Source organism: Monodon monoceros, unplaced genomic scaffold, assembly GCF_005190385.1.
Source record: "Monodon monoceros isolate NGI ecotype Baffin Bay Population unplaced genomic scaffold, NGI_Narwhal_1 Super_Scaffold_20, whole genome shotgun sequence".
NCBI lineage: Eukaryota > Metazoa > Chordata > Mammalia > Artiodactyla > Monodontidae > Monodon > Monodon monoceros.
In genome coordinates, this window is record NW_021703777.1 from 21,314,243 (window position 1) to 21,340,074 (window position 25,832).

Here is a 25,832-nt window from a genome sequence, read left to right on the forward strand (position 1 = left end):
ATACCCTGAAATCAAAGAGAATAACCCATGAGGATACCAGAAAGGCATACAGACCATTAAAAACTAGACAGGAAGTTTAATGCTCTTTGAAATGCCCTGTCTGCCTCTGGAGGAAGGCACTGACAAGGTGGTCTCAGAGACTGAGCTGGAAAGAATCATCTCAAAGGCTCAGGGCTCCTCCATAGGTAGCCTTTAGAAGCAAACGGACTAGAACCTGCTGTTATATAGTATATTGACACTGTGACAGAAACACTATGAGGTGCTTGAACAAATAAGGACAGTATTACGACAGAGTGTCAATAGGAACATACACTTTCAGCGTGATACACTGTTCAGTTATAATCCCGTTCTCAGTGATAATGGAAAATTCTGGCTCCTCTTATTTATCTAGGGCTACACATTTAAATACATGTTCATTCCCCTCCCAAACCCATCTTTAATTCTGGAGGTGAGAGAGAGGATCAGACTCTATAGCGTTATCTCTCGAGGCATCTTTAAGTGATAGACAGAATAATGGAATAATGTATAATCATCTAAGAGTCGAATCAAATGAATGACTACTCAATTAAATACATGCCAAATGGTGTTACCATGCACTAATCAGGGTTAAACAGGTATTTTCACCCTTTTATTACTTATGCAGGATAAGTTAAATGATTAGATGACTGACAATGATTCTCTTCCTTATTTTACATTCATATGCACATCACTATGTAGTGTATTTCTGTATTTCTTTTCTTTTTGGCTATGCTGCAGGCTTTCAGGATCTTAGTTCCCTGACCAGGGATTGAACCTGGGCCCCCAGCAGTGAGAGCGCCGAATCCTAACCACTGGACCGCCCGGGGAATTCCCCATACTGTATTTCTTACCTCAAAATATTTGCCTACAAAAATTTGTTACCTAAGTCAAAATGGTTGCCTAACATAATTTCCCCTGCTAAACTGTCAAAAGAATAATGTTATCACCTTAGACAGGAACTCAAGCACTGAGATAAAAGCCACATCTGAGTATCGGATGTATTTTATTTGTTCACATTTATCCTACTTGAGGTTAACACTACTTCATTGGACAGTTTAAAAAATCATTCTGTAAACAAAATAAAAAACAGCAGCAGCAGCTAAAATAAAGACCAATGGATACTAAAATAAAGGAATGCATTGGAAGGAGTATTCTGCATAAGCAAAGAAAATGTGACCATGATAATGAATGCAACAATAAGAGAAAAAAACGCCAGCATGTGTAAAAGACAGAAATATAATAGGAATAAAAAAGAAGCAACAATACAAAGTGCAGGTGCGATAGTTTTCATTTCCCAGTCCATTCAGGAAATAGAGCATACTATTCTTTTATATAAAGTGACAAGTTCCGCTTTAAACATTCAGTTACGTTATCTTGCAGGTTGTGTTTTCAATTTACATTATCTCTACTTTACATGGATTTAAATGGAAAGATGGTCATATGTGATACATGGTATAATTTCTTGAACCTATGGAGAGTACGGAAATGGTAAAGTTTATCGTTTTACTTTTTGCTTCATTTGCAATGAGTAACAAGAGGCTGAAAATCTAGTATGAGAAGCATCAGTATTTTTACTCCCCCCCCCCCAAAAAAAAATCCTGAGCCCTCTCATCATTTCTGTTGCCACTTTCAGATTCTCTGTAACAAAAGACTGTTCATTTCCCCTGAATTCTGGCCAGCTGACTTAAATCATCAGTTTTGTAAATGCAAAATTGGCCTGGTATTTGTCCAAACTGTTCAGATAGAGGTGTTATTCCGGCATCACATAAAAATCACTTACACTTTCATAATTGCTTAGAACCTCAAAAGGGAACATCTGTTAAACATGATTTTTGAATAGAGGACTTTTATGAAATATATTTCAAATCTTAAAAAATAGTTTTAATGCTCCCTAAAAGTGGTGTAGGATTTACCCCAGCTGACAATGCCTATTCCATTTAAGAACATTCTGTGTTTGTGGCATTCTACTTTCCTTAACAGCTCTAATTTTATTTAAAAAGCCCCAATACACGTCTGCTGCCTTATTTAGTGTTAAACAGCACTATGTATATAGCTCAACAGCAAGATTAAGAAGTTATAAATACACACATATCACGGACAGTCATCTTTCTTTCGGAATTCACTGAATAAAACTGTATTCTGGTAAATCCCCCTCCCCCCGACAAGAGAGTGTACTGGGCCTACATCGAGGTGTTTAAGTATTCCTCCAACAGCTTTCATTGTATTATATTATGAAAACACTAGGCTTTAAGCCGGGTACTAATAAATATTTAATTTAAAAGGAAGAAAGAAACCCCAACACAGAACATAAAAAAGACCCTCCCCCCGCTCCCGGCCTGCGTGTCCCTACAGAAGGCGCGGGATTCACCCGGACATGGCCGAGATCTCGTAGTCACTGGCCGAGGTGAGGGGCTTGCCCATCATCCGGATGTTTTTTGCACTGGTGATTCTGGCCATCATGCACACGGGCTTGTCAAAGTACTTCACTAGGGCAGGTTCTGTCAGGAGGGAGGCCAGGAACTGCTCGAAGGTGATGGCCCAGTCCCGGTCCAGGCTGGTGCTCCGGGGCAGCGCCGCTGTGCCCTGGCCGCTGCGCACCAGCACCGTGTCCTCGCCGATGTCCTCGCAGTGCAGCTTGTCCTCCTCGTGGGAGCCGGCACTCAGCACCGAGTACGAGGACATGGAGCTGTCGTCCTTGGTGTCGTCGTCGGAGATGAGCATGGAGGAGCAGGCCCCGTGGTCCCGGGGCGAGGAGTCCTCTAGCTTGATGTCCTCCATCTGTCCCCCGAGGGAGTGTTCCTCGCCGTCCCCCGCCAAGCTGGCCGGGAGGGGCTCCACGGGGTCCGGCGCGTAAGGCTGGCCCGGCCCTTTGTTGGGGAAGAGCATGCCGCCGGGGAGGCCCTGGTTGCCGGGTGGCCCGCCACCTCCGCTCCCGCCCTCCTTGGCGGGCTGGGTAGTGAAGAGCTTGCCCACTTCCCCGATCTCCAGCAGGAGGCTGGTCACCGCCGCCGTGGCGTGGTACAGCTCCTGCTCGTTGGGGTCCTCACTGAACATGTTATACATCGTCTTACACAGCTCGATAAACTGCCCCTGCAAAGTGATGGAGGGAAAACACAAGTATGTGGCCACCTCATGAGGAGCACGGAGGCAGGACCCAAGTGGACGGCAAAGCCATTTAATATCAGGACTCCTACAAGATCCTGGAAGAGTCCTACCGTAGGGTGGATGGATGTGTAGTTTAAAGTCTCTTTCAATGCTTCCTTTTTTTAAACGGGGAAAACTTCTAACATCCATGAAAGTAGAAAGAATGAAATAATACGCCTTTATAATAGTACCTATCATTCTAGAGTCAAGAAGGACCACGGGGACCTCCCTGGTGGTCCAGTGAGTAAGACTCTGCGCTCCCAATGCAGGGGGCCTGGGTTCCATCCCTGGTCGGGGAACTAGATCCCACATGCATGGCAACTAAGAGCCTGCGTGCCACAATGAAGATCCCACGTGCCGCAACTAAGACCCGGTGCAGCCAAAATAAATAAGTAAATATTAAAAAAAAAAAAAAAAAAAAAAAAAAAGAAGGACCATGTTATACAAATGTTTCACTAACTGTTTTATCCTTTCTTGCAGTATCTTAAGTAAATCGCAGACCTCACCTCATCTCATATCTACACACTACAGCAGGCAGCCCAATGTTTCCAAGGTCAGGTCAGCTCCAATCCCCTCTCCCATGATACATCTGCTGGTGTCCACGGACGGAAGTCATGCCTCCCACCCCCACCAGGATGATTTATCTGTTCTTCTGTTAGAAAACAGCATTTGCATCCTGTATTTTAATTATTTATATTGTTTTATCGCCCTCATTACATTTCAGCTGTTTAAGGAAAAAAATATGTCAGACACCTTTATAGCTGAGCACAGTGGTTTGAAAACAGCATGAGCTTGTCTTCCGAGTATCTGAGGGTATTTTTAAAGACTGGGATGACAATGCATGTATTCTCAAATTTGAATATTTCGTGGTTCACATATTCTCTGAGGAGGTCATTTTCTCACAACAGAGCATGCTTTGAATGCACAGAAGCATGCACAAAATAGATCCAAACAGGTACTACTTAAGCGCCTTGAGGAGTACTTATTCTACATTTATCTATGACTAGAAAACAGAGCTTCAAGGTTTGAAATGCATGAACTACACTGTTCGGTACTCACCTGATTCAATTTGGGTAAATCCTTTGCATTCTTTGATTTGGATTTATTTTCTGGAGTCCAGAGTCTCAGATAATTACGATTTTCTTGAGAATTTGCCCTCTTCCCTAAAACCCAAATGCCGAGAAGTAAGTGTTCAAAGGTCAAGAAGCAACTGTTGAACCAGCAGTAAGGGAAACACAGAGAAGACAAAGTCTGTACCTCTGTCGGGCTTTAGACTCACTGTAACAAAGCCATCGTCTGCACTGTGTTTGCTTCTGCTGTCCAATCCAACCACTACCAGGAAAGATTCAGAAGAAGAAAAGGAGAATGTTACATGATAAACCCATAGGTTTAGCAGGTGTAGTAGAAAACAGAAAAACCTCTAGGTAGAGTTGCCTAACACAGCAAAACAAAACAAAACCCCAGCACATAAATAATTAGGTAAACAACAAATAATTTTTTAAAGTGTGAGTTCCCACATTATCACATGGGACATACTCACGTTAAGCAAATTATTTTTGTCCACCTCAAATTCAAATTTTACTGGGTGTCTCATATTTGATCTGACAACTGAGTGTTGCCTGCCAGGTCAGTAAACAAAGGATGTTGCAGCCATCAAGCCAGCAGCACTGCAGCTGCCCCCAACTGTGCCATCTCCACCCTGCAGGGATTCAGGATGGAGAAAAATAGGATACTGGCCCTAGACAGCTAAAGTGCATATCAAAGGAATGATTTCAGTAAGCCCAGACTCTTGCATCTTCCCATACACAGAAAAGCACTAAATTCATTAACTTGAGATATCTGGTTTCTTTAATTAACACTAATCTTTTGATATTCCCACTACCCGTTTTTTTTTTTTTTTGCGAAAAAAATCTTATATATCCTGGCTCTCCTCCCTTATTTCTTCGGAGCAGTCCCTCTGAGCTATGCGAGAGGCTGCCTCCTGGGCTTAAGTCCTCAGTACGTCTGCTGAATAAAACGTAATTCTCAACTTTTAGGTAGTGCTTTTTTTTTTTTTTACAATCGAAAAACTCTATCTCTAGGTGAAAGATTCCCCAAGAATCCTTTTTCACAAGCAGGGCTCGGTGTATAAATAGGAATTAAAGGAGCGATGTCATGTGGTGTTCAGTACTTAAAAAACGGTGGTGCTGGCCCCAGTGAATGCTGATTTCCCTCCTCTGTTACATTATCATCTTAACTTTGTATACATGAGATTGACCTTCTGTCAGGCTCTGCAAAAGATCAAGAACCCACTTTTTAAAAAGAAACTGACATCTATGTTGATAAAAGAAAACAAATGTCATGTGCTACTAAATTCCTTCAGATTCATAATCTGGCATTTTTTGACTTTCAAGAAAACAACTTATAATTGTTTTCTTCTTTCTTCTTAAAACAGGACATCCCAGGGCTTCAAAAGGGAGAGGTGTACTATCCCCCCAGTTTCCCATTCAGTTTGTGAGCTGTAAGAATGCATCCCAAGCACTTCCTCAGCCATACAAAAGGAGGCTGGTTTGCCGCATATGTAACCTTTACATATTTAGTGCCAAATTAAAATCTCAGCAGCTTTTAAGACAGACTGAGGACAATGAACTATATATGCCGTGGAGAAAGTCCTCTCCTCTTAATGTTGAACTAGCTTTAGGGAACAAGTAGATAGTCCAAAATGTTATGGTAAGCCCCATCAAATGGATATTATACAGCCAATTAAAAACCGTGTTTTCAGAGAATGTAAATGACATCGTAATAGTCTCACTGGATTTTAAGTGAAAAAAGGATACAAAACTGTACAGGCAGAAGACGTGGAGATGGCATGTGCCAGAACACACTTGTTCTATGTTTAAATTGTTCATAAAACGATCCTTCAGCCAAAACAAACAAACGAACAAAACTGTATCGGCAGTTTGATCCCAGTTTTATATATACATTATGGATATTATTAAAATTATATGGATAAAAAAGGAAAAGAAATACTTCAAGATATTAATTATTATTGATAGTTATCTTTATATCATGCAGTTTTAAGATATCATTAGCTTATTTTATATATTTTGACCCATATTTAAAAAATTTTCATACAAAGCAATAGTTTTGTTTTTTTTTTTTTTGCGGTATGCGGGCCTCTCACTGTTGTGGCCTCTCCCGTTGCGGAGCACAGGCTCCGGACACGCAGGCTCAGCGGCCATGGCTCACGGGCCCAGCCATTCCGCGGCACGTGGGATCTTCCCGGACCGGGGCACGAACCAGTGTCCCCTGCATCGGCAGGTGGACTCTCAACCACTGCGCCACCAGGGAAGCCCAGAAAAAACATTTTTTAAAAAGCATCTTTTGAGGCTATTAAGTGCTACTGGCATGTAACCATTCCTGAAGCATTTCTGAAACAAGTGACTCCTTTTCTGAGATGAGTGCCCACTAAGAAAGATGCGGCTAACATTTTGCAGCCAAAATATGATTGCTAAGGATTTGAAGAATACTGTCAGATATGCTAAGGCACTAAGCTAAGAGGCTTACTACATTATCTCACTAAGTCCTTACTATACCCAATGTGACAGCTCTCATCTCCACTTTCCACACAAGGACGCTGGTGCTCCCAGATGCCCGAGACTGCCTGAGGTCATCTAGACAAACAGAGCTAGCATCCTGTCCAAAACCCCTGCCCTTAACATGTATCACCAATAAGAAGACTGTCTGGCTCTCGTTCCTCTCCACTCAATCACTTAGGGGCTCACAGTTTAAAAGCAGGTCTAAGCTGTGCTTATTTGGGGACCGTAAGATTTAAGAGGCAAAAGGATCCAGGAGCAACCCATGCTGACTTTCAACCTTGGGTGAAGTCAGGAGGCCGCCTGCCCTACGGATGAAGTATCAATAGGATGGAGATAATGCTCAGCAGCAGCAAGCCCAGACGCTGCTTAGATCCACACATGGCACAACAGAACAGGTTCATATGTAAATCTGGAGATATTTCCAATGAGCCGGATCATGTCTGTGTAGATCTAACAACCGCACAGAGCAGGGGTCAGCAAACTTTCTCTGTAAAGGGCCAGACGGCAAATATCTGAGGCAATTCTACCACTGTAGTGTGAGAGCAGCCATAGGCAATATATAACTGAATGAGCTTGGCTGTGTTCCTGGTTGTGTTCCAATAAAACTTTATTTATAGGCAGTAATGTTTCAATTTTATATTATTTTAATTCTTTGATATAAATTTTATATTATCGGGCTTCCCTGGTGGCGCAGTGGTTGAGAGTCCGCCTGCCAATGCAGGGGACACGGGTTCGTGCCCCGGTCCGGGAGGATCCCACATGCCGCGGAGCGGCTGGGCCCGTGAGCCATGGCCGCTGAGCCTGCGCGTCCGGAGCCTGTGCTCCGCAACGGGAGAGGCCACAGCAGTGAGAGGCCCGCGTACCACAAAAAATAAAAAATAAATAAAAATAAATTTTTTATTATCACAGGCCGTACAAATAGGTGGTGGGCTGGATTTGGTCCAAAGTTTGCTGACGTCTGTTACAGAGCAGCGTGTCTGATGTCAATGCTAGTCCAGATTCTGGACAGCAGCATAACAACAGAATGACACTCTTAGTGAGCGCTTCTCCCTATCAAGGAGAGGGGAGCAAAGAATATGCTCTCCAGGTAACGCTTTTTCTAAGCTAGCAGGACACAATGTACATGGTCCTTTCGGTGGGCTGAAGTTCCCACTCCCCAGTAGTTAGTCAAGTTCAAAAATTTAAAAAGAAAGTAGCATATCAGGCACTTGTATTCATTATACTTCTGATTGCCTAGCTTTGGAGGCAACTTTTCCCAATAACAGAGGGCTCTGTAGAAAAAGAAACAGAGAGGCCCTGACGAGGAAAGTCACTTACCATGTGTGCATTCTGGGGTGATATCTTCAAAGAAGTATTGAGTTGCTTCAAAAGCGGAATCTGGCTCGTCTTGATCAGAGGATGGCTCTGGAGAGGGAGGAGAGATGATTCTCATATTGGCAGGGCCAGGACTCAATGAAAGTGTGCTTTAATTGCTGAAGAAATGACACGGGGCTCATGAGAAGCTGAAGTTACGAAGGTGGGCTGGGGGGTCCCATCACTGGTGCGGGCCTCGAACGCCCACCTCCTCAAAACCCTTATGGGGGAGGGGCTCCCTCCAGTACTAACTCCACCTTCCTTTATAACAACCCCACACTGAAGTGTCCCTTCACATTTGCCTTTTTTGGAGACTTTTCCTAAATCCTATGGAATGATGGTTTAAGGAACCAAATTTTGGGAAATTGTACACTATCATGATAATTCCCAAATCTGTAGTTTTACCCTATCTCTATCCTTGGAACTAATCCCCCTTCCTCCCTCCCTTTTTCCTTCTTCCCTTTTTCCCTCCCTCCCTCCCTTCCTTCCTTCCTGCCTTCCTTCCTTCCTTTCTCTCTCCCTCTCTTTCTCTTTCCCTCCACCTCTCCCTCCATTTCTTTTTTAGTATTTGCTAGATATTTCCAGCTGGAGGCCATCCTTGTTTAAAACTGAACTCACAACTTCACCATCTTTCCCACTGTTTCTGTCGGTGGTAACACTGCTCCCCCTCGACTCAGAATCCCATGAGTTACCAAGTGTTATTTGTTCTCTTGCAGAAGCCTGCTCTTTTCTATTACTACAACTCACAGTTCACACAGGTGAATGATCATTGAATTAAGCACCTGCTGATTCAGGAACTCATGTAAAAAGTATCGTTCAGTTTGTTCTCAGTGACCAATGAGTGATTTTGTACATCAAAAAAAAAAGGCAAACGGGTCTCGCCAAAAAAGACTTCAAGCCAGGCCAGAGTCACAGGTACATGTGCTACTCTGTGTGTCTCGCTTACCAGGCAAGACGTGCATTTTGTACAGCAGTTTGAGCTTCTCTGTGAGGTCCCCATGGCACACGGCACCTAGAAGTCACATAAGTAAAAATGTGAAATGCACCATGTGTGCTACAATCCCCCCCCCACCCCAGGCTCAGCATCCCCCTGAAGCACCTACTTTTACAAATTGAAACCCAGGTATTGTGTGGCAGAAAGTTTGGCCAGGACGTATTTGGGTTGAAAGCTCTGGAGCCAGGATACCTGGTTTCAAATGCTTTGTACTTACTATGTGCCCTTGGGAGAGTGAACCTCTCTGTACCTCAGTTTCCCCTCTATGAGGCAGGATGACAAATTAGAAGATACTACCAGTGGTCTTGATATCAGGGCCCATGAAATGTGAGAACTAAAGGTGTTAACACTTAGAATAGTGGCCGGCACAAATATAACTAGTGTTATTGATAAGAAAAGTCAGGTGACTGGGCCTCAACACCCTAAATACTTGCTAGAGTTCAGAAATAATCTCAATACACGTTTAAGAGTGCTTCAAATTACTCATTTTAGAAATCTTTTTTAGTTGCTTTTGGGGTCTCTTAAATATTTCTTCAGTTCAATTGAGCCTAACCTAGCCGCCATTATATCACCACTGCTTCAACCCAAAGAATCCTGTTACTTTTTCCCTTACAGTCCATACGTATTTCAGGAATCAGAAAATCCTTTGTAAATGCGTGTTCTCAGAGCGCCTAGTTGAAGGTTAATAAGATTTGGGAAAAGGGGAATCACAGGATATGGATTGGTTGGCAGGGGCACCAGGGGTTATCTCGTCCCACCTCCCACTTAACGCAGGGGCCTCCTCCCACACCCACATCCACGTAAGAGAGACGTCTGAACATCCTCAGGGACGGGAAGCTCATCACAACCAGAGGCATCTCATCTCACTGGGGAATTCTAGAAACACTGAAAGGGCTTCTGTCATTTTAACTTTAGTCAGGACCCTTAACCTACAGGTTCAAGTGCATAAATTCCATGAACCGCAAACAATGTAAAATGTGGCCACGTGCCGATGTCACTTTTTGGGAAGATTTCCACAGTCCTTATCAGATCTCAAAGAGATCACAACTCAAAAAAAGGTTTAGAACTATTCCTTTTCCTTCCTCTTTAGAGTAAAAAAAAAAAAAATAGGTCTATTACGTCTTCATTACAACGATCCTTCAGATTTTAAGGACAGCTGTCCTGTTCCTCTCCAGCTTATCTTTTCAAGGCATATTTATGTCCCCCAGGCTATACCCTCTCTACATTTTTTCAACTTTCTTATACGACATCGTTTGTACACTCTTCCCTATTCTTACCCACATCCACCTTATGTGTTAATGTGTCCATCAATAACCCTCTGGACAGAGAGTTCCAGAAGCTTCTAGTCCACTGCAGAGAATAGTGGAACTGTTCTTGACTCTTAGCCTAAGTCTGCATTCAACTCCTTACACTCTTCACTCTGGAGTTTCTTATTGACCACATAGTTAACTAAACCCCCAAATGCTTACACACTGACTAATACTAACCATGAAAATAATGACAGACATTTTTGAACCATTCACTTTGTGCTAAATCCTATGTTAACTACTTTCCATATGCATTTCACTTTCTTCTCACAATAATTCTACGAGATGGTCACAACTATTATCCCAACTTTACAGGTGAGAAAAGTCGGGCTTATTGATGTTAAGTAATGTTCAAGGTCATAAGCTAGCAAGTGGCAGGCCCAGGATTTGAACTCAGATTTGTCTGACCCTAGATCGCATGGTTGAAACCACTATACTATATATGCAAACATACAGTTCTTTTACAATCATTTCTTAAAACTTAAGATTTCTGATTTATCTCTATCAGTTTGTTTTTGCCAACCATTTCCTCCTCTGATTTCCTTAAATCTTGTTTTTGTCCTCCAACACAATGGCTGTCTCTCTTCACTTTTGTAATGGTAGCTTCTCTACCTTTATAGTTTAAATCCCTGACTAAGTCAGGTAGAGGGGGATGGATAAGCAGTAATTGTAGTGACAACAATAACTAACACTTTTTGAGCCAGGCACTGTTGTAGGAACTTTACTTGAATTATTTCTTTTAGTCCTGACGATAACTATTTTGCAAATGAGGGAACAATCACAGAGGTTAAACACCAAGCCCAGCATACTAGAGAGCTCTCCATTGACCGTCATGCTTTGGGTGCAGGGTTCAGACAGTCATTGAATCACCAACATCCATATCCCTCCAACTTTCCATTTATAATGAGTTATCTGTCCAGTGACCAGCTGCCTCATGACATCTATGGCGTGTTTAGAAAGGCTGCCTTCCAGCAATACCACTGGAAAAGGAGGTCCAGCTAATTTGTGGCTTGCGATTGTAATCCCTCATCTCTAATTCCATAGAGATGTTCTGTTCACTAATTTCTAGAGGGATCTTTCTGGAGATGAACATTGAAATTATTGATCCATCTCTTCCAGAATTCATTCTTTAGTTCCTTAAGACTTGAATAGAATTTCTCTTTTCTAGTCTACTTGTCTGTCTCCATAGCTGTAATCAACCCGCATGACTGACTACAGCTCTTGAGACTCCGCCTGGCAAACGGGGTGGAGTTGACTTTGCTCAGAGAACTCAACTGCATTTTTAAGAAGCCCAAGTACTCTTCTCCAATGTTTTCACTATCTTAGACTGCAAACCTCGCTTTCCTTTTCGGAAGATTTTGAAGAGTATTTACCTTGTTGGGGTTTGACTAGGCTTAAGTAAGTTAAATATTTATATTTATTCCTATCACTTTCTACACGTGTCTGGTATTTTTGTTGTGAACATCTTTGCTAGAAGCAGATTCGCATTACAACTGATTGGCCGTAAGGCCATTTTGCCACAAAAGATAAAAATAACTGGTTGATGGTTACATTACACTAGAAAATAAGATAGCAATTTTTGCAAATCCTTCAGCGAGCTAATCTAAGCCAGACTGTGTTAAAATTTGCACCATTTTCAAGAAACTTATACCCATCAGGAATCACATTACGATTTCCTTTTGGGGGGATAGGAGGAGCTTGATTCTTCGTTTGCCTCCAGCGTCTAATACTGCACGATAAATTTGGTAAAGACGGCCTGAGAGGACAATCTGTTGTATCCAAATTAGCTAAAGAATCAATCACTAATGTTCTCGAAGGCTGTTGTGAATTAGTCGCCGCTTCTTTTATATTTGCCATAGCTTGGTGAACTTTTGGTTTCGACGAGTGGGAGGCATGACTGTGCTCGTCGAAGGATTTATAAAAACTGATTTGTTATCTTTTTCTAGTGTCGTAACTGTCAACCAATTATTTTGATCTCTTATGGCAAAATGGCCTTATGGCCAATTAGCTTTGCAGCAAAACTGGCCGCAGCAAAGATGTTCACGGCAAAAATTCCTAGAACCCTTTCTACGCGCAGAACCTGTCTCTTTCTTCTCCTCCTTTTTTTTGTCCAAAGCTAATTTTAAAAAATCTCCCTTTTGATAGACACCAAGGTGATAATAATAGTTACTTTGTGGAAGAAAAGCTTAGGAGAGGGTCAAAAGGGTCCTTAGCCTTGTCTGGGTTGTTTTACTTTATTTTATTCTGTTCACTTTTTTGAAAAGCAGAATGTATTTATGTTACTTTTGTAATTAAAAATTAATGCCTCCTTCTTCCCTAAAAGAAAAAACAAATCCTATTTGCTGTCCTTAGCACAGAGTAATGAGAACAGCCCTCATCTGAATCCTGGACCCAGCACGTACTAACTGTGCTTTTCAGTTCAATAACAGACATATACTGACTTGCTAAAAATGAATATTCCAGCAAGTTGCTTAACTTTTCTAAGCCTCCATCTCTTTAACTGACAATGGGGGTATTAATAGTAAGCAGACAGGTAATAAAACATAATATTGATAGTAACTGCACAAACGCTGCTTCCAGGGTGCCTGAGTTCAAACTCCAACTTTGTAGTTGTGTGCTTTAGGTAAATTAAATGCACATAAAGCACGAGGGCAGTGCCTGGCTGAGCAAATGCTATATAAATGTTAGTTATCAATACTATTATTACCCTCAAAGGTCTGTTGTCTGGATTAAGTGATAAAGTACAAGTTCTAAAGCATCACAACAGAGCCCGCACTTAAAAAAGGCTAGTTTCCTCCATGTACCCCCTTTGAATGATATATCTGAGCGCTTGATACAAATAGTTTTTACTTATCTAAGAGGACCTTATCTACACCTCTTTGCTTTTTTAATAACCATCAGCTTTCTCTGGCCTTTAAGCCTTCCAGTCATTATTCTTAATGATTTAGGGTACTTTTTGGAATCATCGTTGGCTCTATGTCTGACGCCTTCATCTTTCGTGGGCACAGGCCATTTTCAAGTGCATGGACCAAGGTCACAGAGTGGCACAATTAGAATTTTAAAAAGTCTTCCTTCTTATCTCATTCAGGCAGCCTGACATAATGCCTGCTATATCCACAACCTCGTAATGGGCGGGCCAAGCTTGACCACCACGTAGCTTTTCTGCTCAAATATTAATGGGACAAGAGTCCAGTGGAATATAGGACAGGAAACAGGTCAGACAGTGAGGCTGACAGGCAGAAACTCGTGCTGCTTGGGAGGTGAGGGTGTGTATTCTCAGGATGGACACCCTTCCTCCCCGCAGAATGGAGAGAAAAGACTTCCATTTAGACGGCAGGGCTGTTGCATTTTTTTTTTCAGCTCTTTATTAAAAACATTATGAAATGTTTTATAAAATTTTATGAAACATATGTACTGTAAATATATTTTTTGACAAAGAAAAGCAATCCATCCAAACATTTCTTCCCTTGTAAAGTTATCGTGATTTGTGGTTTCAGTGTTTAAGTTGGCATTCTTGCAAACTCTCTGATAATGTATTTTAACTAGGGCTGAGGACTATCGAATGTAGAAGGTAACGATTTAATCATATAATATATCCATTAACTAAAAACGAATTTTACAGTCAGCTTGCAAACCTTAAAATGTGCTTCTCTGTCCTGTAAACCTTGTCTCCTGAAGCGAGCGGGGCTGTGGTCCTGAGGGCGGCACAGAGAACCACGAGGACCACGGTGCTTACTGACCTATTCCCCCCTCCCCCTGCCCCAACTCACGCAATAACATCACAGCCTTACTCAGTCCAGAGACAAACTCTCGGAAGTTGATCAGAGAATCTCCATTTTCATCTAATAGCTGGAATAAGCGCGAGGCAAGCACGTCAGAGTGAGCTCCACAGGCCCAGGGAAAGAGCAGAGCAAACATGCCCTTGAACAGCTCAAAGTCGATGCGGTACTGCTCGAGATAGGGCAGGCTGGGGTCGTGCCGGTCCAGGGCATTGCTGCTCCCACCCCAGTAGCAGCTGGTTAGGTGTTCCGCCTGAAAAATCAAAGAACAGGACTACTGGGGACTGCATCTCACAGCAAATACCAAGAAGAAAGGCCCTCCCTCAAATTTGGAAAAAGGCTTTAGGTCACCCGTGTGCATCTCCTGGGGTGGGGGGGGGGGCAGTGGTCTGGTCGCAGGGCCCCTCGGCTTCTCTTCTACATATATCTCCACTTGACCCCGCTCCCCCCAAACTCCACGGCAACCACCTCTGCGTTTACACCTGGCATGAAAAACCCGGTTCAATTACTGGCGTAGGTGAAAAAAGAAAGAAAACCCTCCCTCTCCCCATTTTCTTCTCCACCTGCCCATCCCCACACTCAAAAGCATTTTAAGAAGTAACTCCCATAAAAACAAACTTTTTTTTTTTAATTTAAAAGAAATACATAGAATGTTAACCTGAAAAAAGGATCTGTAATTCAGGCAATCTGGTCACCTTGTGTCCTCAGTGAGGATGCTACAGCCCAGAGGGTAAGTAGCTTCCACGGGGTCATCTAACCAGTTAGTCAAAGCAGAATCATCATATGCGATTTTGGGTCTCCAAACTCCTAGTTTAGTGTCCTGTCAACCCCCTGCTTCCTGGTCACCAAAATCCCATTAATATCATCCTAGTCATCCAGTAGTCAGGCTACAAGTGTGCGGTCCTCCTGTTTCACGCATCTGAAAATAGCTCCAGGGAACTTATGAGCAGGAACAACTAGGGTGAGGAGAACAGAGATCCAGCAAAAGGCTTCTTGTTTCTGTCCTTGGAAAGAAGGCTGCCTCTTTATTCATGAGGTCATATTGATTCTGGTAGAAATATACGCCCATTCTAGGAAGACCGCAAAGGAAAAACATCTAATAGAAAGGCCAGTACGGAACACCCCAGCTCTCCTGTATGTAGACATTTACAGTTAGCACTGAATGGTAGCCTGGGGAGATGGGAGGGGCATGCAGAGGGAGACTTTATTTTTTACTTTATTCTCTGTTGTACTATTTCATTATAAGCATGTATAAATATTGCAATAGCAAAAGGCACTTACGAAACAGATCTCCCCCTCCCCCTGCCTAGGGGTTCTGAGAAGGGAGAGTCAGTAGTGAGTGTTGTTCTCACTTAGAACGGAGCGAAGAGGACCAATGTCTTTGTCCTCACTGTTTGCTGGGAATTGTAGCTAATAACCCCCAAAAGAGCGGAGTGAGAGTAGGCAAGAGAGAAGGAAGGAGAGGTTTCTGCAGGTCAGCCTCGGGAGAATAAAGGAAGTGTGTCAGGTCCACCAGACCACCAGGCTTCGGGCTGCACTGGCGCTGTGGGTGGAGATGGGGGCGGGGCTTGGGAGGAGTGGTGATGGTGGTGACGTCACGGAGAGGAGGGTCCGAGGGACTGCACGGGTGAGCTGTGCTCTGAAGTGATGCCCAGCAGCCCTCTGGGTGGGACGGTGTTGGTGATACATCCCCAGGAAGGGTCCTCTTTACCGGAGCTTCGTCAGTGGATGAAGGTTACCCAAAGCACTTCCTCCTAACTAAAGCGCTCACGTTCCTCTGGAACCAGGCCTGAATGTGGTGCAGACACTTTCACCGTGCTCACAACCTTCAGGAAACAAGCCATGCAGACCATGACCCTCTTCTTTGATGAGCCCCCCCTACTCCATCATTTGGGCACTAGGGACCCGAGATTGAAAAAGGACTAATTTAGAAAGAGTTCAAGAGAAACTAAGGCATAGGGGCCCTGAACCACATTTTTCCATCAAATCTGCCTCAGGGTGGCAGCCTTTCACCTTTTTCCTACCAAGTTTTAGCCCAAAGCCCAAGGCAGAATGCTCCGTGGGAGACAAATGTCTCTTTCCTTTGTATCCGAAGGAAAACCCCCAGAAATTGGCTTTTTAAAGGACTAAGAGTCTGGCAGCGTGTCTGACACAGTAATGCCTCAATAAACGTTCGTTCAGATGAATTAAAGCCAATGAAAGTCTTCAAAAGACTCAAGAAAGAGTCGGTAACTTAAGTCTTTGTCTTGGGTTCCAAAGTACCCGAGAGTCCTTCCCATCCCTGACACCAGCCAAGGGTCTCGGGTTCTCTCTTGGGGCGCTCAGCAGACTTGGGGAACTCGTGTTTGTCAACACACCCTTAGGGCAGGGTTCTGGAGTGTAAAGAAAGCTTTCTTCAGGCAATATCCTCGGTGTATAAATGTCACACCTGGTACCTGGAGGTGCATAGACCAGAGAGTGCAGGGGTGCCCGGGTAAGAAGACAAGGGCACCCCTGTCTCTGTATCTTCAGTGATCTCCGGATCTTGGACTTCTGCACAACCAGCCCTGGTCTTCCTTTTCCCGGTGTGCCCCAGAGTCAACCTCCTCTTTCTAATGTTATAGCGCTTCCCATTATCTATGCATGATCTTGCCGCCTCCAGCTGCTACTCCCGCTTCCGTTTAGTTACCCCAAATCCTGGTCCTACCGGGTCCTACCACCCTGTGAAGCAGATTTCTTCCAGTCCTCAGTATCCTTTGAAAATCTGATCTCAACTGGATCATTGTATCTTCTTGTTTTGATCCAAGTTGGATCACTGTAGTTTTGCTTAACGAAACGAAGAGGGACTCCCTCCTTACGGAAAACCAACGTACCCGGAGCAATTAGCTACCGCGCTTTACGTGTCTGAATAAAACACGAATGAGATGGCACAGGCTAGACACTTCGCCGTCAAGTGCTGAACACAGCCTGGTGGGAACACAGTTGTCCACTCTGTTGGTCATGCTGCTGGGCTGCACAAAGCCATCAACCTCTCTCTGCCGGCCCCAGAAGCACACAGAGATCATACTAGATGGAAAACTGATCACTAATTCACCTATGTATTCAACACACATGTTTGGAACACCTAGTAGGGAGAGACACTAAACTAGGCACCAGTGAGACAAAAGGAAATAGAACGGTGGTGCCTCCAGTAGCTAACAGGCAAGCGGGAACATTTGCAAAAATATTCCCAGCTCTCACTTTGTCTGATCCTAAGATCTATTAGTGTCCAACTCAGATCTTTATGTTTGTCCCTTTATGTTTGTTCCTATAATATCTTTGCAGTCCTCAACCGTCTTCCTTAGTTCTAGGAGTAAAAGCCTCTGTACACAAGAAGCTAGCCAATTAAAGACTGTGATAAAATCGGTACCCACATAAAAGGCATCTTTTAAAACTTTTTCTTGGCAATTGCTTCATTTTTACAATGTTGGTAATGACAGTTATGAAAGAAGTATTTTTCTGGAAGAAAAACCATTCTATACTGCTTTATTTACTGACATAATATTTTTCTTATTGAGGATCAAGATTGGTATGGGCTGACTCAGAAAGGAAAATTGCAGAAATTTAACAACTAAGCTTTTCCTTAGACATTTGAGCAGCTTTATTCTTATTCTAGCTACATATCTCTTTTTAAGGGTGCTTTAATATAGATTAATATAGGAAACTGCAATTTACAGGAGTCTCAGGAAGAATTTAAACTTGATTGCCATCGTTCCAGTGAGAATTATAAAGTAACGCCCTATTTTCTTAAGACCAAGGAAACAGCTAAAATATTATATGGAGTGGAAGAAAGCTAAAACATCAATTTAAATGAGTTATATCTTTATTTTTCATATTAAGTACTCTATTTTTACACTCTCAGCTCTATCTTCCTATTTATGCATGTTGACACTCATGCTATCCCTTCATAATTTAAGAGAAAAATCTAGAACTAACTGAATTATTAAAGTGAACTCCTTTTCCCCCTGAACGTACATGAATTTTCTTTGAAACTCACTTTGAAAAGAGCATAAAGTTCTTCTAGCTCATCAATGGTAAAGGAAGTTTCTGTCACAATGGTTCGTACCTATAAGAAGAATAAACACAATGAATTTCACGAACTCAAAAATGTCATAATGGCAAACTTCCTGATTTTCTTGTTTTAAATCATCTTCAGTCTGTCAAGCAGGAATTTGAGTTGGTAGGAGTGTACGGAAGGATGCAGAAAGAAGGTCACATGCCATTTCTCAAAAGCCTCACCACGTTCCGTTTTGTAGTATCCTCCAGTGTCTGAATCACCTTCAGTCTCTGTTTGAATCTCATCTGTTCAATCAAATCCGCCCGGATAGTTCCAAATTTCTGGAAAAAAACAACATTGGTATTTCGAGAAATCTGCTAAAGCACTCGATATCATGTCTGCAGGACTGATGGAGATAAATCCTGATACCAGTGGGCAATTTCCTGCCAAATGACAGGCCTCCTAGACTATACCTTTATTTACTATATGGCCTTTGTTTATTTTGAGGCCATTAAACAACCATAAATAAATAACAAAAAATTCTCATGCTTCTTAACAGTTGAACCAAATTTCAAAGCCACACGAGTCTTCCTCAAATCAACAGTTCATGGGGGAAGGAGAGGGTTAAATAAGGCTATCAGGGCCCTTTGTGGATGAAATAATGCTTTAAAGGAAGAACTTTCTTGGCAGGAAGAAAGGAAGTATATAAGGCTAACTATTAAACTGGGAGGTTGTAGGAAATGTTGGAGTGAGGCTTCCTGTCCTGATCTCTAGCTCAATAGCATTTGTCTCTCATTGGCAGACACTGAGGGTTAGCAACCTTTTTTTTTCCTCCGGTACGCGGGCCTCTCACTGTTGTGGCCTCTCCCGCTGCGGAGCACAGGCTCCAGACGTGCAGGCCCAGCAGCCATGGCTCACAGGCCCAGCCGCTCCGCGGCACGTGGGTCCTCCTGGACCAGGGCACAATCCCGCGTCCCCTGCATCGGCAGGCAGACTCTCAACCACTGCGCCACCAGGGAAGCCCCTAGCAACCTTTTTAAACTCAAGCTGCCTAGCATTGCCTGAATGTTTGTTGAACTAAATTTCAAAAGCAAAACAAGTCTTCCAATCTGAAGGCATAGAAAGAATATATAAGGTTTTATCTCTCTTAGTGGTGCAAAAGAAAAACAAAGAAATTCTGCATAAAGCATGAAGCTTAACTCATAGAAGCAATGCTGCAATGGTTAAAGACATTTAAAGGAAAAAGGAAAAGCTGACAGACAATATGAAGTGTTGGCAAGTGCACGGTGCAACCAAAACTCTCACATGCTGTTGCTCAGAGTATCAACTGGTACAACCATTTTGGAAATCTATCTGGCAGCATCTACTAAATCTGAACAGGTACATACCTATGACCCAGAAATTCCTCCCTAAGTATATACCCAAAAGAAAGGTGTGTATATTTTTAACAAAGGACATAGAGTAGAATATTCATAGTGCCACTATTAGCCAAAAGCAAGAACCACTCAAATGCTCATTAACAGTAGCATTGTGGTATTATCACACCATGGGTGACAATGCAGCAATGCAAAGGAACAATTTGGACAAATCTCACAATCATAATGCTGAGCAAAATAAACCAGAACCAAAAGAGCACATTCTGTATAATTCCATTTATGTGAAGTTCAAAAACAAAATCTATGGTGCTAAAAGTCAGGAGAATTATTAACCTTGGTTAGATGGATAGTGACAGGAAGGGGACACAAAGAGTGCTTTTGGGGTGTGGCATTGATCTGGCAAATGGTCACATGGGTATGTTAAACAGAAGGTTTAAAGAGTGCCTTTGTACGTCCCATACCGTGGAATACTACACAGAAATGAAAAAAAGGAAAACAACTACTGACGTAGACAATAATTTGGATGAACCTCAAAGAAATTATGCCAAATGAAAAAAGACAAATCTCTGAAGTCAGGGGGCCTGATTCCTCCAGCTCTGTTTTTCTTTCTCAAGATTGTTTTGGCTATTTGGGGTCTTTTGTATTTCCATACAAATTGTAACATGTTTTGTCCTAATTCTGTGAAAAATGCCATTGGTAATTTGATAGGGATTGCATTGAATCTGTAGGTTGCTATACTACAAAGCTACAGTAATCAAGACAGTATGGTACCGGCACAAAAACAGACATACAGATCAATGGAACAGGACAGAAAGCCCAGAGATAAACCCACACACCTATGGTCACCTAATCTATGACAAAGGAAACAAGAGTATACAATGGAGAAAAGACAGTCTCTTCAATAAGTGGTGCTGGGAAAACTGGACAGCTACATGTAAAAGAATGAAATTAGAACACTCCCTAATACCAAACATGGATTAAAGACCTAAATGTAAGGCCAGACACTATAAAACCCTCAGAGAAAAACATAGGAAAAACACTCTTTGGCATAAATCACAGCAAGATCTTTTTTGACCCACCACCTAGAGTAATGAAAATAAAAACAAAAATAAGCAAATGGGACCTAATTGAACTTAAAAGCTTTTGCACAGCAAAGGAAACCATAAACAAGACAATCCTCAGAATGGGAGAAAATATTTGCAAATGGAGCAACTAACAAAGGATTAATCTCCAAAATATACAAACAGCTCATGCAGCTCAATGTTAAAAAATACAAACAACCCAATCAAAAAATGGGCGGAAGACCTAAATAGACATTTCTCCATCATTTAATCCCTTTCTCCTGGTTCTTTTTATGCCTCACTGGCTACTCCTTTTCTGTCTCCTTTGCGCATCCTCTCCATCTCGAAACCCTGGGGAACCCCAGGGCTCAGTCTTCAGACCCCTACACACCTACTCCCTAGAGATTCCCAGTCACTGTTCACCACCTTTACTGTTACCACCTTGATCTAAGCCACTACTGTCTTACAATAGCCTCTAAACTGATCTTTGAGGCACTGCCCTGCTTTATTTTTCCCCTAGAAGCAAGAGTGGTCCTTCTAAATCCTGAGACATGATACTACTCCTTTGCTCACAACTCCAGCGGTTTCACAGCTCACTCGGGGTCAAATTCCAAGTCTTACCAAGGCCTCCAAGCCCTACACCCTCTCCCTCCCTCCCCCAGCTACTTCGCTGATCACCTGCCACCACCCTTTTCTCACCCCCTCAGTCACCTTGCTGCTCCTCAAGCACGTCATGGTGGCTCCATCGCCAGCGGGGGCTTCTACACCGGCCCCTCCTCTGCCTGGAAATTGCTTCTCTCAGACACAATGCGCTGTGCTGTGTCACATGGCTCCCCCATGTCATTTGTGTCTCTGCTAAATGTCCCTTCACCAGACACACAAACCTCAGAGAAACAGCACATCCCCACCTTTTTTACCTGGCTGTGTTCTTTCTTACTTGAGTTCACCATGGCCTCCCTCTCACCCCTTACTGTGAGGGCAGAGACTGTGTCCTCCCGAGTGGAGGACAGGTGCTGATTCACAGCAAGCGCTCAACACGGATTTGCCGGACACACTGAATCCTCAGGGTAATTCCAGGAAGTAAGTGCTCTTCTTATCTCCATTTCAGAGATGAGGGAATGGAAGTTTAACAAAAATCATTACCTGGGCATTAACTTGCCCAGGTGCCCGGATCCGTAGTGGTGAAGCCCAGTTTGAATACAGGCTGTCTGATTCTAGGATTCGCACTCAGAGCCCCACCCCTGGGAGACTCCCCAGGGGTCACCTCCCTGACTTGCTACAGAGCACAGCTGGTACTCAACAAAGGCCTTGGTTTGCCAGATTCAGAAAATAAAATACAGGAGATACAGGATGCCCAGTTAAATTGTTGATTCAGATAAACAAGAGTAATTGTTTACTGTAAGTACGTCCCTGGCAATGTCAGTCCTGTATCTTATCTGACAACCCCAGAAACGGCATCTCTCTATAGGTTATTCCACATGGTGGACTCTGAACTATATAATTTATAATTTCCCCAAATTGGGGTTAACAGCGAAAACCCCCACCTTTCTAGTGCTTTCTATTTCTATCTATTCAATACTTTCCCTCTGTTTTGAAAGAGAACTGAGTTTTGACTCAGGCATTCTTTTCCGATAATTAAGACAAGAGCGTACACTGACATTCTGGAGCCTGGCCAGTGGAACTTTCATCACTTATGTGGTGGGAGGGTCTTCACCTAACAAATGCAAGGTTTATGAAAGAATTTTCTCATCTCCAGAGAAGCATCTTCTAAAGACCAGAATCCTCTCCGTTATATAGAAAGACACAGTATTTACTGCCGCTTAGAAGCAAGAATTCAAAAGCTGTTAGTAGGAGTTGCCACTAGTGATGAAAAATACCATATTTAATTCACTCTGGGTTAAATCCTTGGATGGGATTTAAACTCCCAGGAAAGGTAACTCTTTTGATCCTAACAGAAGAGTGGAAAGCATCCACTGCAAAGTGCATGCTGAAGATGGAAGACTGGATTTACTTCAAACCAGGCTATAGTATGCCTTTGATCAACAAAAAAACATTAGCTGTGAGACAGAAGGAAACTAAATTTTCTTGCACTACAACTGGCAGGGACATTAACAGGCCATGTAATTGGCTCCTTACAATAACCTTATGAGTTGCTACTGTTACTTCCATTTAACAGATGGGAAAACCGAGGTTCAGAGAGGTTCTATAAGCTACCCAGCATCCCACAGGGGCTGCGCTGCAATTTGAGGCCCAGTCATTGGCTTTATAACTCCACCACCTACTGTTCTGGAGGCGAATAGGTTTTTCCTTGTCTCTGGGTAGAAAAGAACATAAATTTTGGAGCAAGACAAAATTTGATTCAAATTCTTGTTCCTTCACTAGTGAGCGGTGTGACTCTGGGCAATTCAGTCAAGTCTTCGGACTCCCAGTTTCTTCCTCTGTAAAATGAGACCCCAAAACTGTCCTTGTAGAATTGCCATTAGAGATAAGGATATATTAATATAAAGTACTGGTAATAGCAACTCATAGTAAACATTGGCTTGGTGATCTTCACAGATTGCTAAAGAAAGAGTTACTTCCCCCCAAGCCTGACCTTCAAAGAGCCCGGTATATTTTATATTTAATTAACATCTGTTCCTTGACTAGAAATGGACCCTGCAGTTTGCTAGGCAGGACCAGGCACTGGCCACAGTAGAATACAGGACACAATGGAATACATACAATGGCCCTTCCATCTGGAGCAAATGGTCCCAACCTGAAAGGAAACCCTAAACTCCAAGTTCCAGCCTAGTTATTTCCGGAGGATTTCTAAAGGAAAATGGGTAATGAGTAGGAGTGGGTCGTGGTCTCCTCTCCACCACCCACCTTTTTGGAGGGGCTCTGACAGAATGAAATGCTAAAAATAGGGCAAACAAACGTTGGCTCAGTAGATCCTGGAGGCTGCATTTCCATCACCCAAAACAAGGGAAATTCCGGAGGAATTTCAGTTCTAGCAAAAGAATGAATTCACTAATTTAACAATACTTTTTCTAACAGATAGAATTTGGTGATGGGAGTGAGGGAGCCTAAGATTATTTTAATTTTCTAAAATCCCCCCTTCCTTAAACAGTAAAATTATCCATCCTCATTTCCAACTCTTCTCCAGCTCCATTTTTCTCTGAATGTTCCTGTGGCCTGTGTCTCATTTTCCAATCTGATTCCTAACGTTTTTATGAGCTGAGAGACCATTTTCAGAGCAGGCGGTACGTCCTTTTTGTGCTGCTTTGTCCCCCTGCTTGCTGATACCAAGTAACAGATAGGTTTGTAGCCCTTCATTTTGTACCATCTCACCTGCCCTGCGTGCAATGTTCCCTTTCTCCCCCGACAGACTCAGGACGAGGAAAAAGCCAGATAAAAGAATGAGGTGGAGACAAGTCTATCCCAATTTCCCAGTTTATGTTCTGTGGGCTCTCCCACCCCCAGCATCATTCCTGGGTGGGACAAGAGTTCTCCTCTCCATGCTGGGCAGCATCTCTGTGATTTCCTTTATCCTCCAAAGCTTTCCCTTGCGTTGTTGGGAAGACGGGGATGATGGAAGACAGATACAGACACATTTTAAAGAGACCATAAGGGTTCCACCAAGTGCAATAGGCTCCTCCTTTCTAAATCCTCAAGAGGACTTAGAAATATTTAAATGCTGAAGCTTAAAAAAAAAAAAAATCTTAGTTTAGGCCATAGGTTCATGGAATGACCTGAACAAATCTGCCCATCACAGCAAGACTTATTGAAACAAAAAGCAAGTGTCATTTCTAATTTCGAAACTCTATGGTTCATTTCTGTTTTTAAATGAGACTAGGTCACGGAAATTATGCCAAAGGTGCCTTTAATATGTGTCTTGGTTTGTGGAGCCCTTATTTTCCCAGTATATAGCACGGGGTTCACTGTTGTTAGCCAGAGGACTGAGCTATCTCATGAATATGGGTATGAAAGGAAACTCACATTTGAGAGTCTTTTTCTGTATCAGAAAATCTCCAAATGCCCAAGGCAGAGAGTGAGGCTCTGCCTTGGAAGACTGAGGGGACAGAATGGAGAAACGGGTGGAATGTGGGTCTTTGGATTTACAGAAAACAGCATAAAGTTATAGGAGGCTGAGACCAAGATGGCAGAGAGATTCTCCAATACAGCTGAAGGAGCAATTCCCCCAGACTCTGCCCTGCCTTCTGTGCTGATGGCACTTGTCTGTACATGTGTCCTTGTGTGCTGGGGTGGGGTGGGGGGAACAGATGGCTGGGAGGAGGAAGAGGAAGGAGAAGACAGAAGGGGACCAGGATATGAAGTCAGTGTGAGGACCTTGCTTGTTGGAGCCCCATGTTCGCTGAATGCGCTGCCCTCTAAGGCCCTCCGATCTTAAAGAAGTCTCAACTCACCGCAATATTCATACCCATGGGACACCTTCATAACTCTGTCAGAAAGCAGGCCCATATTGTGTAACTAAATTTATGTGTCTCAGGGGGACTATGTCATTTGAGGTCTTTGCCAAGCAGAAAGGGCTAGAAAAGCCATTGTCCAATAAGGTAACTATGGCAAACTGCAGCATCCCCCTTGCTAGTCTATTCCTTCAGCTCTCCCCACTCCAATTTATTGCACAGGGAGCTTGAGAAATAATGTACTTGAAGAAAACCCCCCTCAGTTTCCAGTGGCTCTTGGGTGCCTTGCAAATCAGTTGGTGGTTTTCAGACTCTCCACTAACCAGCCTCTCCTGGACCAATTGACCGCCTGTCCATATGTACATCTACAAGCCCATCTCCATTCTATCCAGACAAACCCCCTTGGCTCTGGCTTTAATGCTGGGGAGCTCTTATTTGACTCCTGACTCTGCCACTTCCTCACTGTGTGCCTCGGGAAAACTAGCTCTACCTCTCTCAAGTTAAATTTTCACCTTAAAATGTGTTAACATGTACCTGGTGGGGCTGTGAAGCACCCAGCACCTGTCCCACACGAGGTGGGTTCTCCTTGAGTGAGAGCTGTTTTCATCACCCTTAAGGAGCTGACACTTTATTCTGAACTTTTAAAACTGTCTGTCCTTCTGCACAAACTCCTCCTTGTGTTTTATCAGCCACCTCCTTTCCCCGCTTCACATTTCACAGATGCCCTGGGCAAGTGGTCTTGAACATGAAGAAACTGTGGTGGTCGTGTGTTTACTGAAAGGTCTTTTTTTTTTTTTTTTT

At 43.1% G+C, this 25,832-nt stretch overlaps 1 protein-coding gene across 2 annotated transcripts in view; it reads right to left on the reverse strand.

Moving 5' to 3' along the window:
- Positions 1-1,004: 1,004 nt before the first annotated feature.
- The window catches only part of TBC1D9 (TBC1 domain family member 9), a 114,887-nt gene continuing 90,059 nt past the window's right edge, over positions 1,005-25,832 (reverse strand). The window contains exons 14-21 of one of the 2 annotated variants that reach the window (XM_029234735.1): positions 18,431-18,529; positions 18,189-18,257; positions 14,186-14,426; positions 9,040-9,105; positions 8,058-8,144; positions 4,420-4,494; positions 4,222-4,325; positions 1,005-3,108 (exon numbers count right to left, since the gene is read on the reverse strand). In XM_029234735.1, the coding sequence (XP_029090568.1) occupies positions 2,383-3,108; positions 4,222-4,325; positions 4,420-4,494; positions 8,058-8,144; positions 9,040-9,105; positions 14,186-14,426; positions 18,189-18,257; positions 18,431-18,529 (1,467 nt within the window). In that variant the 3' untranslated portion in view covers positions 1,005-2,382. Of the gene's footprint in view, positions 3,109-4,221; positions 4,326-4,419; positions 4,495-8,057; positions 8,145-9,039; positions 9,106-14,185; positions 14,427-18,188; positions 18,258-18,429; positions 18,530-25,832 lie in introns of those variants that run through there. The other variant, XR_003795511.1, reaches the window with a different exon arrangement.